The sequence below is a fragment of the Corvus kubaryi genome, unplaced genomic scaffold, assembly GCF_017639235.1.
Source record: "Corvus kubaryi isolate FWS band 111438036 unplaced genomic scaffold, C.kubaryi_AGA036_p1.0 37393, whole genome shotgun sequence".
In the NCBI taxonomy this organism is placed as follows: Eukaryota; Metazoa; Chordata; class Aves; order Passeriformes; family Corvidae; genus Corvus; species Corvus kubaryi.
Genome location: NW_024581132.1, coordinates 417,190 through 436,566, shown reverse-complemented (window position 1 = coordinate 436,566; position 19,377 = coordinate 417,190). Strand labels below are relative to the sequence as shown.

The 19,377-nt window shown below is 52.8% G+C and overlaps 1 protein-coding gene across 1 annotated transcript; it reads right to left on the bottom strand.

Moving 5' to 3' along the window:
• Nucleotides 1–1,226: 1,226 nt before the first annotated feature.
• Nucleotides 1,227–19,371, bottom strand: KIZ (kizuna centrosomal protein). The gene is made up of 7 exons (XM_042038880.1): nucleotides 15,998–19,371; nucleotides 15,340–15,504; nucleotides 14,019–14,154; nucleotides 13,187–13,328; nucleotides 9,302–9,401; nucleotides 3,040–3,083; nucleotides 1,227–1,466 (listed from the first exon to the last, which is right to left on the bottom strand). Exons 1-7 carry the CDS (start codon nucleotides 16,120–16,122, stop codon nucleotides 1,363–1,365), a joined length of 816 nt encoding a protein of 271 aa, XP_041894814.1. The 5' UTR covers nucleotides 16,123–19,371; the 3' UTR covers nucleotides 1,227–1,362.
• Nucleotides 19,372–19,377: the final 6 nt, after the last annotated feature.

The window sequence follows — 19,377 nt, the reverse complement described above, 5'->3', positions numbered from 1 at the left end:
AGATTGCCTGCGCACGGCTCCGCAGCCATCTGTCACCTGTCATGGGCCGCTGTCTGGGGCTGAGCCGGACTGCGGCGACGGAAAGCCCCGCAGCCTGGTGTCATGCAGCAGACAGAAAGCAGGCTGACATCGGCAGCCCGGAGTCACTGGGGAAGGGCTTAGAGCTGTAAAGACAACCGCGCAGCTCAGGCAACGTTCCTCGGAAGCGCGGGCTGCTGGACTTGTCCAGCGGGGCTGCTGCTCCTCCTCTCCACGCACCTCCCAGCCCCTGAGCAACGTGCCCACCCTACAGCGCAGGGCTTTCTCTGGGGACAGCAGTCCCACAGGACGGGGGGGGTTGGTGTGGTGAAAAGGACGTTAAAGCCCTCAGTAAAGTCCGGCTTTAGTCCCTTAGTCGAGCCCAGGATGTGTCCCAGGATGCCAGCCCTGGTCACAGACTCACCCAGCTCCATCCTCGGTGCAGCAGACTGCCCGGTTCCCAGAACATTCCAGGCTGCACCCTCACTGACGGCAGACTGAAACCCACAGCAGCCGGCTGTGCCCAGGGCTCCTGCTCGGTTCCAAGCCTTCTGCAATTCGCTTTGTGCTGCTGAGCTCTCTGAACGCTGTTCCCATTTCTAGCGGGGTTTTGAGGGATGGGGTGCAGAGATTGGTGCCCGTGTTGGGAGATGCGGGGCTGCAGCACAGCATGGCTTAATTGGGGTGCTGCTTTCTGCTTTTGAACTTGTCGTCATTATGAACAGCTTTTTTTTAATATGTCCCCTGGTTTCTCCCTCCCAAAGAAAATCTCATGTTTAATGAACTTAATTTTAGATAAAAGGAATGAAAAGAAGAAAATTAAAAATGCATGAAGCTCCTAGAGTCATCCAATTACTGTGATGTCCACGCAGCAACACCACCACGGATTTCACAAAGCAGAGAAAAGCAGGAAAGCACTGGGGCTCGCTGCATGTAAATGCTGCTCTGTTCCAAAATGTGCTGAATTACAAATGGGCATTTTATGCATTTCTTCTTCTTGATCTGTTGCAGAAGAAGATAAAAGATCAAACGTGCCAGCCCGCCCCAGCAGCGCCTGTCTGCATACCCACAATGCTTGTCTGCTTCTTCCCAAACCCCGTCTAGCGCTGGAGGAGTCCCAATACTGGGATGCAGACGAGCCTCAGGAGGGGACTGTCAGGGGGCAGGAAGACACTTGCACGTCAGAGAGAGAGCACACACACGAGATGTATGGGACCCATCATGTTTATTTGGTATTTAATTTTCTTTGCCAATGAAGGGACGAGCAGCGCTTCGGCCCGCGGCACGCTCACCGTGTAAAAGAAAAGAAGAGTTTGTTTCTTCCCAAGAGCCAGTGCCAGAATCTCAATCATAGAAGTCACCAAAGTCGTCTGAACCTGTGCTGTGGGTCTGTGGGCGCAGAGCAGCCTCAAGCTCGGAGCTGCTGTCATCAGACTCGCCCCAGAACGCTGCGGGTGGGGAGACAGAAAGCAGAGCTGTAAAACCTTTCCCGTGGCGATGCCGTTTGTCACGGACGTGAGCACGGGACAGCTCTCCCGAGGCCGACCCAGGAGTGGGAGCTGGGAGCCCCGGCCCCAGGTGTGCGTGTCCAGCGCGGTGTCCGGCAGTGAAGCGGCTGTGCCCGGACAGCGGCCTCATTCAGTGCTCCCACTCCATTGTGCCGCAAGGTAGCCGGGCAGAACATTTCCACTCCAAGCAATTTACTTGACCAGCTGCTGCCTGAATCGCAGCTTTGTCTAGTCTCTTCCCCTTTCTCCCACTACTTGACCCTGCGATGAAGTCACCAGCAGGCCGTGACATCGCAGAGTTGGCACAAAAACGGCAATGACGTCACGTGTGAAAAACCACCACTTTGAGATCAGATCAGGTCCAGGCAGGCCTGATCTTGTAGCTTTAACCTTAGGCTCTGGGAATCAGCAAACCCTTTCACTGACAGCAGCAGAATCCCACGGCAGTTCAGAGTGCCTGAGAGATTTCTGGAGATGTGAGTTCATTTGACCCACGGATAGAACAGAACGGGATGCGTGGCACACGCAGTGAAGGCCACAGTGGCTGACAGAGCCGTACTCTCTGTTCCCACCCATTCCAGAGGCTGCTGGCTGTCCAAAGGCAGCGTGGGAGCCGCAGTGCCCGGGACGAGGCCCAGGGCTCGGCCAGGGACAGCAGGAGGAGGAAGGCTGTCACACTCACAGAGGCTGTGGCTCGCATTTGAGGCACTTTGGTGCCTCTGACGGCACCAGCTCCATAAACACCTTATCTACAAATGCAGCAGCTGCATCTTTCATCCTCCATCCCCGGCCCCCCGGGCCGCGGAGCTGCGCTCCACCGGGAACATCAGAGCGAGCCCCGCGCTCGCTGCCACGCCGAACGGCTCTGAGGAAAGGGGCCGGGGATGCGAGAGCCTTTCAAGTGCCACCAAAGCAGCCGTCCTTGATGGCATCTGTACCTCAGTTCCATGCCATGCCTCTAAAACCAGGCCATTCCAGACTGCTGGGCACCCCGAGCAGGGCTCCAGGCGGAGGTCCTGGCTGCTAGCGCTGCCCTGCTGGCAGGAGGCTCCGTTAGAGGCGGCTGTGGGCCCCGGCAGGCCTTGCAGGGGGTGAAGGGGAAACTGGAGTGTGTGGGGAGCGAAAACACGCAGGGCCCAGACACCAATTCAGAACAAAACCAACCTGGCCACAGACAAAACCATCCAGCTGCACCCACGTCACAGGGAATACTGAGGAACCCTCAGGTTTCTCCTTCTCCACGTTCCCTCCACCTGCTGTTCAGTGGCGTTTGATTAAACCCTGCAAAGATCCCGACTCTGGGTTCCACACCACCCGCCCCACAAACACGTCCTCTGTGCCCTGGATCTGTCCTCCTCAGCTCCCTGCTGGCTCCCACGTTGAGTCAGGGACGTTCCATGCTTTCCCTCGTCTGTACTTTACACAGGTCCTAACGTGGTTCTGGAAGGGCTTCTACAGTATAAATTACACTAGAAAGACACTAATTTTCCGCAGCGCAACATTCGTCTCTTACCTTTGGATCTTATGACAGTTACTGGTTCCTTCCGCAATTCAGTCCTGTAAAAGATTTCAAATAATCAGCACAACGTCTGCAATTAAAAAAACGTAAGCGACTTAAAAAAAAAATACTGCGAAATGGTTTAAAAAAACAACAACCCGGGAACTTCTGTAATTACTTCCCTCCCCCCCAAATAACTATTTAATCATGCGCTTCTTCACCTAAAAGGTGGAGAAATTCATGTGCAGCAGGGACACTGGTCCAGCTGTTCCTGGCATCGTTCCCTGTTAGCCGCACTGATTTACACCAGCACCGAGCTAAGGTGCAGAGGAGCAGGGCCCTGTCGAGCTGCTGCCTCCCTTCAGAGCACGCAAAGTACGGGGAGACAAAATCCAAACAAAAATAAACCCCCCCCGGTGCTGCTCCCTGCGCCTCCTCCCTGCGCGCTCCTCCGGATCCCGGCGCTGTGCCCCGGCCCCATGGAAATGTGCAATCTCCGCTGCCTTTGATCTACCTTGATGTGTGTGCAGCCCGAGCCTGCTCTGCTAAATGGCCGCTCTTGTGTCTGGAGCATCACAGGCCCTTTTGAATCTCTCAAACAAGCTGGAATCATTTTGATCTTTTGTGTGCAGCGCGTGCATTGTGTTGGGGCTGGGGAATAATCGCACGGGGGCAAACACGGGGGAGAATTAACTGTTACAGCAGCAGTCCTGCAAGAAGCTCCAAAAATAAAGCTTCAGCTGATTTTAATAAGGAAGATCAAACAGGAGATATCTGGGACATCACTGGGCCAACCAGTGAAATATAAGCAAATGTCAAGGTGCGGTTTGAAGCTGTGACCTCGGTCACAACAGGACTCTCTGAAATGGCTCTGATTTGCTGCATGTCATTTAGAAACACGGCAGCCAATACAAAAATGCCTAAAGTGGGGAGCTGCAAATATTCCACTATTGTGGAGGCATTTGTGGAGGAGACAAAAAAAAGCAGGGATGATTCCTTGCTTGCATTACCCTCAGTATTCAGTCAGAATTTGGGATTGCAGCTGGAAAGCCACACGTGAAGCTTCACACACTGCAGCTACCAGTGGTGCAGCCACTTTTCCTTTTCACCCAGAGAAAGCTCCCACTGCTTAAATCCCGTTTCCTCTCCAAAGGCTCCCGCTTTGCAGACAGAATTTCCCAGATTATTAAACACAGCCCCAGTTCCACCAAGGCAGAAGTGCCAGTACCAAGTGACAGCCCTAGCAGAGTACTAACAGTGCTGTAACTCGTTATTACCTTGTTCAGTAAAAACCTTAAACCGGTGGGCTTCAAAGGTTTCTCCAACATTCCTTTAGTGCGCCATCCCACCGCCTTTCCCTTTTATTCTGAGCAAAACCCCGCACTGCCTCACAGTCTCACTTCTCTTTCAAAGACATTCACTCGACAGGCTACCCAGAGAGGATTTGAAGCTGGGGCCTCCGGGCGGATCCTGCAGTACGCTGAACACCCCTAGCACCCGCTCCCTTTGGCCAGATCTCCTGGCCCTCAGCACTTCCCAGGAGGTGCTCCAAGCATCTCAGGCTCAGCCCATCAAAATGTGCTCAAGAGGCTCCGCTGTTTTTCCCTGTGTTGTGGAGCACAGAAGCACTTGTTGCTGAGCTGCAGCTGGTGGGGGTTCCTCCTGCGGATGCTGGCACAGGAGCCATTTCAAGCAGCCGAGGAGCCGATCAGGGGGCAGCAGCCACTGCTTCCCCTCGGCCACAGCCCGGCCTGCTGCTGGGAAGGGAGCGTGGGATTCCTGGGGTTTTCAGTTAGCTTCTCACAAAAGCCATTTGACAACCAAGTTTGTCAGGTCTGTCCCACTGCTCTCCGTGGTTCAACCCCACAACAAACACCAGCGGGCCAGTGCTTTGGGTCCGGTGCTGAGGGATGACCAGGGACGACTGACCAGGTCTCCAGGGCTTGGTCCTCCAGACCCAGCTGAAGGATCCGTGGAGAAAGGACCACCGCGGCTGCAGGAAGATCTGGAGACCTTCCCACTGCCACCCACCCCAGCTTCCCATGAAGAGAAAGATCAAAGCTGGCAGGAGAGCAGGGAGAGAGATGTTTGTGTTCTACCAAACACCATCTGTTCCCTGGGGTTCATCTCCCCAGGACTAATCCACCATGCGTGGAATGGGGTTCACTCCCCAAGGAGCCCAGAGCCAAACACAGCCATCCCCGGAGAGGGAGATGGGGACAGGGTGGCAGCAAAGGCTCGGCAGGAGAGCTGCCACACAGGGAAATGCTGGGCAGATACTGAAAACGGAGCGAGCACATCGGAAAGGCCAGAGGGGAAACGGCAGCTCCCCCAGGCCAAGCCTGGAAAACGCTGCAGGGAATGAAGTCCAGGATCAGGTGTGCAGCGTTAGGCAAAGCTGGGAGATGCAGCGGCACACCTCTGCGCCGCACAGCAGCTGCGCTCGCAGCCCCGGCTGCGGCAGCGCTCCCCCGGCAGTGGGAGCACACAATGGGCACAGACCTCCGCCGAGACATTTCGGGGCATAAATGGAGCCAGGCCGGTCCCAGCGCCTCCACTAATCCCCCGCCGTGACCCTCCGATATCCATTTACACATTTGCTTCTTCCCGAAAATAATTCCAAACTGAACCCAGGCTCTGACAAAGAAAAAACCCAAACCAGTTTCACTTCAAAGGGCCTTTTAATCTCTCCGTTTCTCTGATGAAACAGGCTTTTTGTACCGAAGATGCTGCAACAGTAAGAAATGAAAAAGCTCCAGGAAAATATTTTTCCCTCTATAAAGAAAATTAATATTAAGAGGAAAATGCCAGCACAACAAGAACCAAGTTAATCAAGGGGGCTCGCTGGAAAACAGCAGAAAACCTTTACCGTGGCCTGAGTGTCTTTTTGCTAAAGCACCTGTTGAACTTCTCTGTTTTAGTGTCAAGAGAAAAAGACACCCAAAAAATTTGGGATACCCTAAATGCCAAGGGATTTCCCCGCCCTGGAAAACCAAGCATCTACAGTACATATTCTGCACAGCGTTACATCGGCAGTATAAACTCAAAAGTCCATTCATCATGCCAGAGCTGGAGTAATAACACTGAATTTCAGTAATTACACTGCGAGTAGGATGACCCTTATGTCAGGACACAAAGATTTCTATCGAGCTGTGTCTAAGACCGCTCTCTGTTTAGATTCACCACGCTGCAGAAAAAAACCCCCACTGGCACAAAGATGCATCACAGCGCTGCGAGGAAGCTGCGCGGGAGAGCAGGGGCAGTGCCAAAACGCCCACTGTTCCCTCTGTGCTCGGCCGGCAGATGTTGGTGCCTCTCCCCACAAACCCGGCAGGGCATCGCCACCCCAACAGCGCTGCTTCTGCAGCAGCTGCGGGTGCAGCCGAAGGAGACAAAGCTCACGCAAACAGCTGGAGCGGCAGAGAATCCCGCTGGAATTTTCAGCCAGCTTCTTACAGAAGCCATTTGACAACTGGGAGTACATCAGGGAGATAAAACCATCGGATCCTGGCTGGTTTCTGGGTGCATGTCCCAGGAATCCGGACCCACACGGTGCCACGTTCCCTGGAATTCCAAGGGAAACGGCGTTTGTGCGTGTCCTGAGCACTGCCAGCCCCAAAGCCCTGGGATGCCTCCTCAGAGCACAGCGGAGTTTTCGGTGCCCGGGACTGGCTCGGGAAGGGGGGAGCGGGGGATGCGCAGAGCCCGAGTGCCCCCCGATGGCCAAAGCCAACGGGCCCAGGAATGATTAAGAGATGAATTCAACTCTGCCAACTTCTATTTGCATGTCACTACAGCTGTGTTGGGCAACAGGGCTGAAAACCGGCCTTCAGAGACCCCCCCCCCGAGTCCTCCCAGCAGATTAATTAAAGTTTAAAATACTTTACACCGTGTTGGTGTCCTGACAAATCCAAAGCGGGCTTTGGTTCTCAGCTGATAACGCACCTTTAATCTCCAGATTACTTGGAAACGAGACAGCGCAAACAAGTCAAAGGAAAATAAAACGCTCGCATCAGAAATGGGGAATTCCCAGAAAGCGAGTGACCTCCACTGGCTGCATCCATCGCTACAGCCCCCCGGAATGCCACACACATCGCTGCCCACCCGCCTGCGCTCGCCGGCAGCCTCGGCCCTGACTTCTGATACCTCCTCCCCCGCCAGGACCGTGCAATCTAACGCCCCCTCTCCTGCTGCAGCACCCACCCCAACACCCCACCCAAAGGCGCATCTCCGTGCGTGGAAATATCCCCCGGGGAAAGTAAAGGAGCCAGGGAAAAGCAGTTCTCTCGCTGGAGGTAGAGCAGGCGGCATTTGCGGGAGAAGAGGAAGCTCTGGCATGCACCGCCGAACAAAAGGGAACAAGTGGTCTTTACTCGGAGAGCAGCTTCCTATTAAGACTCACTCCGTCGTACATTATGCCTTTCATCCCCACTCAACCACAAAATGATTTTGCTGTAGGAAATACAATGGCAGAAAAAGATTTACATTGAAAGAATCTTTAATAATAAACTGTTGCAGATCTGCCTACTTCCCCATGATTTATAATACAATAAACATCGGATTCTATTAAGTCTCATGCACTGAAGACACGCACTGAAAACCCGAGTATGAAAGCCCTCAATTCTTCCCTTCTCCAGGCCCATAATAGTGAAACGAGCATGGATAAATGTGCTAAGAGTATCTCTTTGCATCTTTTATAGCTTGTGTGTATCAATCTGTAAAGCTTATTAAGAAAGTCATTGCTATGCAAAGCAGCACCCAATCTCTTTCTCTTGCTTTTCAACAGCGCGCAGTGTTTAGCCAATAGGGCCGGGCCCCGGCCCCTCATTCCGCATTCATAACATGCAACATTTGCACAATGTGTATCTCAAAGGCTGCTGAATAGAAAGCCTTAATACTCATGTAAACAACTGCAAACCAATTACTTAATGAATCAGGCCCACACATAATGAGGTGCCAGACAAAGAGCTATAAATGCATTTTTGCGCCCGAGCCTCCGCTTTAAAGTAAAATCCCTCAGCTGTAGTTTGGGCTTAACTGGCACATGATAATTATTGTCTGGGGGACATCAGAGGAGCCACGGTTTTTATTCCGGTCCGGCGGGGTCCGCGCCGAGGTCACTCATCAGCTCAGTGACAAAACGCGGCAAAGGAGAATTTATAAAGTGCCACGGCCGAGCTCGCAGGGATGTTTATTCTCAAGTAGTGGGTTTGAGACCACTTGTGAAAGCAATAAAGCCCGAGGAGTGGCTGCCGGGAGCGGAGCTGCAGCGCCGAGGAGCCACGGCGCGGCACGGCACGGCACGGCACGGCTGCAAACAGCTCTGCCTCTTCCTCCTCCCTGTGCCGCACTCCGGGCAGCCAGCACCGAGGGCTGCTCCCAAACCCCGCGCTGGGAAGGCTGGGCCTGAGCCATTTGCAAAAACTGACTCTTACACTGACTTAGAGGTTTGTTACGGTGGCTTTTTAAAGCAGCATCAGCACGTATCCCTGCACGTATCCCTGTGCTGCTGCTGAGCACCGAAGAGGCCCGGAATTACAGAGACCAGAGGGAAGTATCTGAAATCTGTTACAAGTCAAAATTGGAAAAATAGGGGGGAAAAAGGCAAAAAAAATTGTACAGCATCTAACTAAGGCAGAAGTGGCCACAGGCACGGTGACACAGCAGTGCAGCAGCAATGGGGTTTAGCTTGGAGAGCTTTTATTTCAAATAAAAAATAGTTAATTTTAAGTTACACATTTTATTCAGCTGCACTGATCCTGCGAGTAAGTCCTCAGGGCCCCGTCCTGCTCCTCCTGCTGTCCCGGGCCTCAGGGAAGGGCTAAAATGTAACATTTCAGAAACTCATCTACAGGAACACCCTTGCATTTCACAGCACAAGGCAGGGTAACTTGGCTCATCATTCTCAAAGTTCCAGAAAATATAAAAAGAGAAAACAATTGAACCTAAGGTGGTAAGAATTAATCCCACACAAAAGCAGGAGCGCCAGTCATCGATGCTGGCTTACAGCTCGCATTTACTGTGCTTGAATCACAGAAATTCTATGAGTTTAACAGCAATCGCATAATTGGGACTGGCCTCCCCCACAGCAGCCTAAAAATCCGCGTCATGGACGCAGGAGGAGCTCATGACCTGAGGTGTTCCAAACCTGCAGTGTTTGATTACGGAAACACCAACCTTAACCCCGGTCCAGGTAAAACAATAAATCGGGGGAGCTTCAGCCCTTTTCTGTCGGGGCTTCTCCCTCATGGAATCATTCCCAGTGTTACAGCTTTACCTGGAGAAGGGAGGAGCGCTTCCATCCGACAAGGAGCTGCTTCCCGAATGCGCTTCCAGGCTGTCACTTCCTTTGGGACTGTTGTGGCTGCGATCCCAGCCTGTGCAGGAAAAACAGGGACTGTGAACTTTCCAGGTTCCCATTTACATTAATCAGAAAGGTTGTTTTTGTTCTCCTTCCCCTTAAATGTAGATTATTTTGGAATGTTACAGTTCCGTCAATATTATTTGATACCTCAGTTGTTTTCAGCCATTCTCTTGAATTAGATGAATTATTAGACAATAATAAATAAATTCTGTAAAATAACAAATCCAATAAAAATCGAACTAAACACTTATCCTGAGATTTTTATAACTTAAACAGCTAAACACCCAACTATTTCAAAACCTTTTATCCACACTTTCCTTTCTTCCCTTTCCCCCTGCTCTGTGGATCTCATTTCCATTCTGTAAAGATTGATTTAAAAAAAAAAAAAAAAAAAAAGAGGCAAATGGATTCATTCACTGGAGTCAGACAATTGCTCATCTTTGTATTCGTTTCCAAAGCACACGATGCTCAAGCACAAATCCCACTCTAAAAGGCTGCTTTGCATATATATTTTTTATATATATGTTTTTATCTATAGCACTGCAACGATAACCAAGCCCTGCTGTCACCAATGTCCCAGCCCGGGACCATTCAGTTTTTCTGTCCACATTGAGGCTGCCTCTGCTTTAAAGACGGGCGAAGAATTTCCACCCAGAATTCACAACTCTAGAAAGACTCCGAGGTCTTTTAGGAACTTAAGTGTCCAACATGAGCTACCGGAGGGCGTCATCCAGCCGGACTTAAGTGCAGTGTCCAACCCGGTGCTGTCCCGAGGAATTTTCTCCATCCCAAACATATCAGATGATATCCAACAGAGCAAAAAAGTTGAGTGAGATTTATTAATGCCTTGATTGGTGCACTGCAAGCAGCGCCTCGGAATCCTCAAAGGAGGACCTCGCCGGGAAGGACACGTGGGCATGGGAAAAGCGGTGGCAGTATGGTTGGCTCATTGAAGGTGGCCCAAAAAGGGAAGCAGAATCCAGCTCGTGCTCTTTCATGCTCCTGTATGATATATAAAGAAAGGCTAATTTTTTCTTCTTAAGAGGGCTTTTCCTCCTTATTCCTACGCTGGAGATTTTATACCCGGGGAGCGGCTGGGGGTGACGTTCCAGCTGTTGTAAAAGCAGAGCCCAACGAGTGGAGCGGTTACGCCATTTTTATTCAAATCCTCTACAGCCTCAACGCCTGCTCAAATCAAAGCCACGAGTGAAGGGGAGAGAGAGAATCTGGTTTTGTTAAAGATTTAACAAACCTGCCCCTTCAATGAAATCAGCAATTTCCTACTCATAAATGAGACTCTTAAACAGTCATCCAGCAAAACAAGAAATAATGGGTTTTATCCTTTTTAATCTCGCATTATTCGCCTACCTCAGGAACAGCCGCTTTTACGTGTCTGCCCCGATAAAAAACAAAGCATCCATGGAGGAGCTGAGAACGAGCCCAGATCTCCCCCTGTATCCTCACATAGCCTGGTATCACAGGAGATTGCTGTTATCAGCCAGCTCCTCTCTGGGCGAGCCGTGCACCAGGTACAATCCCTTTAAAGCCCATTATCCGCAGCCAGCCTTCCACGAGCTCCAGACAGGGTGTTAGAGAACCAACACAAATACTTCTGGAATATTTACAGAATATTCAAGTAAATAAATGTTTTGGTTCTCTTTTTATGTAACGGAAGTAAAAGAAAAATAAACCGAATCTCCAGGAGAGCCATCCTGAAGACTGTTTGGAGGTGTATCCACACATCTCTCACAGTGAAGTCCATCAAGCCCCAAAAGGCTTCTGGTGTTTCAAACCAGCACTTTAAAAATGCAGCAGCTACTGAAATAAGAACCACCCCAAATCTGTATCCCTTAAGCTCAGAAAAAGTCACACGGCAAAATAATCACGTACGGATGGACATCAAATACCAGTTCATCTAAACCCCTCAAAACAAGTTGTTTGAGCCCAAAAGCCAACATGCAGAGATGTGGCTTCTATTTTAGGCCCAGAACGATTCCAGAGCCCTGGGGCCACAGCAAATGGTGACGATAAAAGGGAACGAGCAGCTGCCTGGCAGGGAGAGGAGGGGAGGGGAACAAGGAGCCCGCAGAGGAGCACAGGCTGAGGATGAGGGCTGAGGATGAATCGTGTCTGAAAGGAGCTGCTTGGCTTTCAAGTGAGGTGTGAGAAGCCTCTCTCCTGGAGACAGAGGAACGGCAGAGACAGCTCCCTCGCAAGGGACGGGTTGGAACTGGAGTTACTGGGCTTGGCTGAGGAGCTTCTTGGCATTTTTACACATAGGAAGCATTAGCACTTGCACGTCTGCTCCGTGAGAGAGCCAGGAGAGGTCGGGAAGTCTCAGTGATGGCAGTGGCTGGGGGAGCTTTGGTACAGGAGGCAGAGAGGAGGCTCCTGGCTGGCACAGGCACGGCTCCCGTCCGGCAGGGATCTGCCCCACGCTTATTCTAATGATCCCCGGTCCATTACTCATGGAAAGAATCGAACCAGCAACCTCTGTAGTTGGCCATATAATTACTGGATCTTCCCCATGGAGACTGACCCCGGTAGCACCGACAGCGGGCCCCGGTGGGCTCAAGGAGAGGCTGTTCACACAGGGTGCATGTGGAACATGATTACAAGGAATTAAAGAGGCGCTGCTGCTCCCCACCTTTGTTTCTGCCAACGTGAGCGTGGACCCTGTGATCTGACGTTTAATCTGCACTCGGTGCGAGCGGCTGAATTTGCTCCCTCTGAAGCCGCCCCCGGCACTGAGCCCCAGGGTGTGATTATATAACCCAGTCAATGCTGGGCCCGAGGTTAATATGCAGCCACCCCTTCCACCTGTAATGGGAATCTTTCCCACCACGCTTTCTTCCCCGCTCTCATCTTCACTCCAGCCTGTGACTTCTGGATGTGAACACGCCGTAATGAAACCATTTCAAAGCGGCAGCCATCAGACTGGTTTGCTTGCTTTTAAGCCCTACTCCCTTTAATTTCCCAGTTTTGTTATCTCTTGTTTATTGATCTAAACTATCCATAACCGCTCTCAAAAGCAGCGCCCACTGGGAACTTGCCACCCTGCCTCTGTAGCTTCCTCACAGAAGGACAAGCCAACCAAATGTCTTGAGGAATTGAAGACCTGATGGATTTGGGAAACAAACAACCTGCAGCAAGGCCTGGCGGCGGCGGCGTGTGCCAGACCCACTGCAGGAAATTAGCTTAAATCAAAGTCCGGTTGCCTCTGCACGCAAGAGTGGCGTGGATTTCGGAGCCTGGACCAGCCTGTTTGCATTTGCTGTGCAAAGACCACGGCAGCCTAATTGCCTGCTGCTGCCAGACTCTGATGGAAGGGGTGCTCCAGGAGCAGGGTGAGCGAGCTGCCGTCACTGGAATAATGTATTCCCTCCCTGTGTGAAGGAATGAGCTGGGCTCTCCCACACACCGGCACCTCCTGAGCTGGGAAATGGCCCCGCACATACCCTTTCGTTTGGGCAATTCCTTCTGTGGTCCGGCTTTGTCAGGAAAGGCAGCAAATGCATCCCCCAGTTCCTAAACGGGAGATGTTTTGTAAATGTGCACACGGAACTCACAGATCCATTTTATAGCGGCCACAGGGCTTGGCCTTTTCCTCTCCCGCAGAAAAACCTGCCACCGCAGGCATTACTTAGTTTGGGAAGGAACCAGAATCTCAAGGGATACTGAGATATTTAGGAAAATCCCCCCCAGATCCATCACAGTGGCTATGGCACAGGCCCCCGGGGATTTGGACAGAACACCCCTATGTCCAGAGCAGGCCCCTGGAGCTGGAACGCCTGTTACCTGGTTCTCTGCTTTCCAGCTGCTTTCCTTCCCCGCCGTTGGTCGGGATCGATGGCAGGCTGAGCGAGGATTCATCGCTCTGGACAGGTGACCCATCCCGACGCCGCTCTCCCAGAAGGGCCTCTCCCGGCACCACCTGAGACTCAAAACAAAAACAGCCACAGCTCCATTATTGTCCCCCTCGAGTGTTTTCCAACGCACATTTAGGCTAATCCGCACTTCCCAGGGCAATCTGCTTCCAAGGTGTTTCTGTTAGATGCTCCATTACCTTACTTCTAGGGTGCTGCTCTGGGGCCCGTTTTGGGACAGAAACATGGACTTGAGTCTGTAAAATCTACTTGATGTTCTACCCTAACTCTCTCACCGTTTGGTAGAGCAGTTGTTTAACAACACAGGAAGAGGCTGAGGCACTCGCAGCCTCTGGAATGCCAATTTCATTTATTTATTTAAAGAGTTGGCTATGACCTTTTGCACTAGCTTCAAGAAACCATGAGTGCGCCACCATTTATAAAATGCTCTCTGTCTTCAGCACCGAACCCCACTCTGCTTAAAAAAAAGTAAAAATACATCATTAATGATAAAAAGTCACAGAAAGATAGGAGCCTTGTGATGGTTCGCACCAGAGCAAAGGGGTGAGCTCATTCCAATGCCTTACTGAGGTGAAGGGTGGGGACCTTAAAAAGCCCCTTTTCCTTTGGGATTAAGCACTGGACATCTGTTCCTGGGGCCCCAGGGCTGATTAACCACAGACTGCCCGTCCTTGCCCGGAAAGCCACACCCCGCCAGGGCACAGCCGTAGCGGTGCTGAGGAGTCTCCGGTGCTGGTGCCCACCTGGCCGTCCTGTGCCTCCTCTCCCGAAGCCAGCAGCTGCTCAAACATCTCTGCCACCCGCTCCGGGAGCCGAACCTGGCGCTGCTTCAGGAACAAGCCGTGGTGGCTCAGGCGAGTCCGCAGCGCGTCCGTGTCCCTGGGGAACAAACCGGCACCGTCAGTGGGACACCCCACCCACACGAAAAGCCACCACCCATTTGGGCCTTAATTCCCACTTTCCCTTTTAAAAATGTTCAAAGGGGAAAATGTAAGAAGCCACTTGCAACTTCTGCTAATGTGGGGGAGATGGGCAGCAGTGACCACCACCATCATCATCATGATGCCTGCCCTGTCCTGAGGCTCAGGATCTAAAGACACAACCCCTGTCTCAGCACCGTGGCCTTGCTCACTCCCTGGGGCACAGCCAGGCACCCACTGCCTCAGGCTTGTTTTTTGCTCAGAAAGAATAAAAAGGGGAAAGGAAAAAAAATAAATAAAAGAAGGTGTCTTTTAACGTAGAAAATCTCAATCCTGCAATCCTTTTGTTTGCCAAAGATGTTTGTTTTTGCTGTTGCTCCAGTGAAGTTTCAGAGCAGTGAATTCCAATTAACTCCACGAGTGTTTGTCCCTAAGAAACCATTCAGGAGACACAAGGAGATATTGGTGCTCGCAGGCGTATCAGCCTCGCAGGAGAGGCAGGTACCGGCACAGAGACCCTTCTGCAGCGCTCACAAGTGCCCCGATCCTGCCAGCACTTGAGCACTGCGGAGCCTGCGACGGGGAGGGAGGTCTAGACAGAAGCTAAGCAAGACAGAGTGGAAATTGTTTTCATTTCTGGGTTAAAGAGACCTAAAAAAAAAAAAAAGAAGTAATTCTCACTTGTCCTTGTGGCATATGCACGGGGAAAAAAAAGCCCATTTTAAATAACTGCACTTTGTTGTTTTTAAAGGCCACGTGCATCTTCTGTCTCACACAAAGTAATTTCCTTCTCAAAATCACATTTCCCCTCCTTACGTGCCTGAGACTCATTGCAGGTCCCGGCAATGACTGGCTGAGAGGTGTCTGGAGTTCCTGCAATTCCCTGCCTGCCAGAGGGGCCTGGGGTGGGAGACACTGCGGACTGGATGGGCTGGGGGGCCCCCAGGCTGCCCTGTGGAGCAGAAGTCCCCACTGGGGAATGGGAGGGAAATAAATTAACTCCCGAACGCTCCCATTCCGAGTGCCACGAGGTGCAGGCCCGGTGGCCTCCGTGCCAGAGGGGCGGCACGGATCCGGGCCAGAGAGGAGGATGCTCCTCACCCCCAGCGGGCTCTGCGTCTCCCATACCTGGTGTCTCCCATACCTGGTGTGCTCCTCGTGCCCCGCTCCGCCCGCGGCCCCGCCGGTGTTCTCCAGCGGGAGGCTCCCGCTCCACGTGCGCCGGGACACAAGCAGGAGCTGCCGGAGCACCACGGCCTCGATCACCTCGAGGTCGCCCTGAGTCAGCTCGCCGACCTCACCGTGAGCACTGCAACACAAAGCAGGGGGGACGGGCCCCGTGAGCACAGCCCATCCCAGGCTGGAGACGGGACAGCCAGGGGACAGCCAGGGGACAGCCAGAGGGACAAACACCCGTGGTGCTCGGTGACAGTGTGGGACGGGACAGGGAGGTCGCGCTCAGCACTTGGGACGTGCCAGGTGCAGCCTCCCAGGGAGAGGGAAGCTGAGCACGTCCCCTCCAGTGGCAGGCCGGGGGACAGGCCTGTTTGGGGCCCCTCTTCCTAACTCCCGAGGAATCCTCCCGTCACCAAGTGTGTGGAGGCTGTGCATCACTGTCAGTACAGCTACCAACAACTCCCAGTTCTCGTACCTAGGGGTCCGGAGGCTGAGGAGGGACAGCCGGGGCTCTCTGCCACTGGTTTTGACAACACCCTGGTTCTGGTGATTCCCTTTGCTCTCTTACTGTATTTACTCCATTTTTCTGGCACGGGCCACTTGCCACCCGGGCTCCACTCACTCACCTGGGCAGCTCCGCTGTCCCCGAGGGCTGGCCCTGGTACAGCGCGCGGTGCTGGGGGCTCGTCGTCTCCACCAGGTCCTCCAGGAGCTGCAGCGCACGGCAGAGCTCCGAGAGCTCGGCCAGCATCCCGCCGGGCCTGCGGACGGACAGACAGGGCTGGCAGTGACCCGAGGGGTGATGACGGGGCTTGTCAGTGCATTCCCATCGCACCCCCTGGAAAAACAAACAGCCTCGTTTGAGCTTTCCAAAGCAAACAGCAAAAACCACGTTTCTGAGCTCTGTAGGAAGGGGGGCGGGGGGGAAGAAAAAAAAAAAAGCACACGAGCAAACAAACCATCCAAAAATCAGCCCGGGCTGAGCGGCCGCATGGAAATTACCCCCGTGGCGAGCACTTTAATTCCTTCACCTCCACAAGCGAAACAAATCTGGTGACCACCTACAGGTATGGGGACAGCCCTGGGACCTCAGAGGGGTTTTGATGAGGCTGCACCTCTATAATGATGCAAATGAGGACTTAACCACTGAAACAATGCCGCAGGCTAATCCCGGGACAGAGGTGTAAATGGCTATTCAGGTCCCCGCTGCCGCTTTGTGGGGCTCCCAGCCCAGGTCTCGGCCAGCTATGAACACCCCAGCTGGGGCAAAAGAGAGTCCTCTTTCTTTTCCCCACATGCAGGAGCTGACATGTTTCCGCAGCTAACCCCGGCTCGCTCTGCCTCCAGGGAGAAGCTCTGTGCACAAAAACTCGCAGCATTTGCACACTCGTGCTGAGCTGTGCCCAAAGTTGTGTTTTCCCTCCGAGTGTTGGGCAACAGCGAACAATTAAGTGGGGGCCGCCGTGCCTTTAGTCGAGTTTCCTAGACATTTAATAAGCAAAACAATGCCAGGGAGATCACATAGGCAGTTAAACAGTGCTTTCTCTTTTCCCCCAGCCTTACAAACCCTGTATTCCAGCGGCCGGCTCGTTTCCCATTGTTTTCCTCCCGCTGGGTGGTCCTTCCAGGGTGCCACTCGAGAGGGATACAATAATAAAAAGGGAAGGGGAAGGAAGGGACACCAACATAAAGAAAAACAAAATGTATGACAATCTGCAGCAGGCTACGGATCAGAGGTCAGCAAACAAGAGGTCCTTCTCTTTTACAGGTTGCTTCCTGGAAACAGTCTGATTAAGCTGACAGCTTGAATTATGTGTTACATTTTGTAATGCACAATCCATCTGTGCTAAGTCCTCCTCAATGCAGCTGAAGCAGCACAGGCATAAGCTCTGCCTTTTTCCACCCCCTCAGCTCAGGCCTTAAAATAGTCATCATCTTTCTCCACGCTAATTCTCAGAGACCCTCTCCCCCCGCCGCCCGCCCCCCGGGTTTAAGCCCTCAAAGAAAGGGCCGGGTGCTGCAGGGAATGGTAAGAGGACACAGAGCCTTTCCCCTCGGATCAGCAGCTCCAAGGGAGGGGAGGCCAGGAGCCTTCACAAGCGCAGCGAGCCCCCGTGTGCCGGGGGGCTGCTGGCAGAAACCCCTCCCGGGCTCTTCCCGCGGGGCGGGGTGTGAGAAGGCAGGGGTGCCCCCGCCCGCAGCCGCCGGAACACCGACGCTACTTCCCACCCATCACCGGTTTTAATAACCAAGGCAGCGAAGCTGCAGCACCCTACTGTGACCGGCAACCAGATGCAAACCTTCTGCTCAATCACCTTTCCCAACAACATCTCCCTCCCTGTTGCCAACAGTTCACTGCAGGGAAAAAAACCCAAAATTCCTGAAAAAACCAGACTGGCATCTCTGCAGTAAGACAGGAGAGGCATTTGCTCCAAAGATGAAAACTTGTGGCTTCCTGGCACACAACAAGGACTAGTTTTGCCTCTGGAGTCAGCCACGGTCTCTGCTCTTTTCAACACCGTCCCTTGTACTCATTTCAGATAATTCACCAGAAGCGTAGGATCAGTGCTTCCTTCCGATGCCACAGCGACACTGCTGCAGTGGGAGAGCCCAAGCTACACGCATTTCAACTTAAGGCAACAAATACACAGAATTTGGGAAATTTCAGCACATGTCTTCAGTCAGCGCAGGAATTTCACAAGAGAAAACCACGGGGGCTGGAGGGACATCGCATGTTGTGAATCCGTGGTGTGACAGAGCAAAGGAAGCTGCATTCCCATGGTCTGGGTGACTTGTACAATTGAAATTCACGTGCTAATCGCTTGCAAGCCTTTCCACAAGATTTTTGGCTCATTTGTTTTGCAAGGCTCGGGCATGCACGCCGCATTCCAGGTGCCTTGGAAAGCCCACGCGGCCGTGAGTGCAACGAGGGAACGGCTGCTCCTCCACTCCTGCCGGTTGATCTGCCTTTTCATTTTCAGGTAAAGCAAATTAAAATCTGTATTTTTTCTGCAGCACCAGCAAGCAGTGGTGATCCCACTTCCACGGCCTTGAGAAGCGGAGGCATTCAGCTTGGCATAATGGGAGGAGAGCTCTGCGCCGCGGTTCCAGCCGTGCCCCGGGGACAATGCAGGCGGCGCTCAAACCTTGTGTATAATTTCCCCGGGCCTCGAGAGCTGCTCCATGTCTCATCAGGCGCTGCACAGCGAGGCGAGGCCTCGCCGGGGAGGGAACACAAGGTTAAACTGCCGGCGCTCAGCTCTGACTCCTCTCGCTCTGCTGTGATTAACAGGTGGGATACAAAGGGAAAACTGGGGGGAAGCTATTTACATGTAAATCAGAGGATGTTTCCATAGCAAGCAACAGCCCGATGCAAATGGAAAGGCTAAAGTTGCAGAAGTGTCTGCTGCTGGCCCCCAGTTTCTGCTCAGGTGTCACCGGTTAACACCCGAACCAGTACTGACGTCAGCACCGCCAGGACAAGGCGCCCAGGAACGCCGGGAGAACAGGCCTTAACCAGATTTAAACACTCAAACAACCAAGACGGGAAAACCCAACCAACTGGCAAAAGAGGACAATTCATTCTGCAGGAGCACTTGTTCTCCAGGGCTAAAAGTGCCATTTCCTCTGCATGATGTCCCACTAAAGCCCTGCCAGCCCTCCAGGGCGACCCGCGCACCATCTCACGGCGGGCATGGCCCTGCCGGGACAGGGATGCACTTCCGTGTCTCATGAGGGCGTTGCGGGGCCGAAAATCCGGCTGGGATGGACTTACAGCCGACGCCCTGGCGCTGCACTTGCTGGCCACAAAATCCTGCCGCTGTCACCTGGCAGCAGAGGACAGGCCCTGTGTCTGCAGCGCACTGTCCTCCTTCTCTCTGACTCTATTTCCAAACAAAATGCTCCAACAGTTCAATCCCCTGGAAGTTTTACCCAAGTAGAGTCACTGGAATAAGATTTGTGTACATTTAAAGAACATCCATCTGCACCTTAACGACAAATCCTT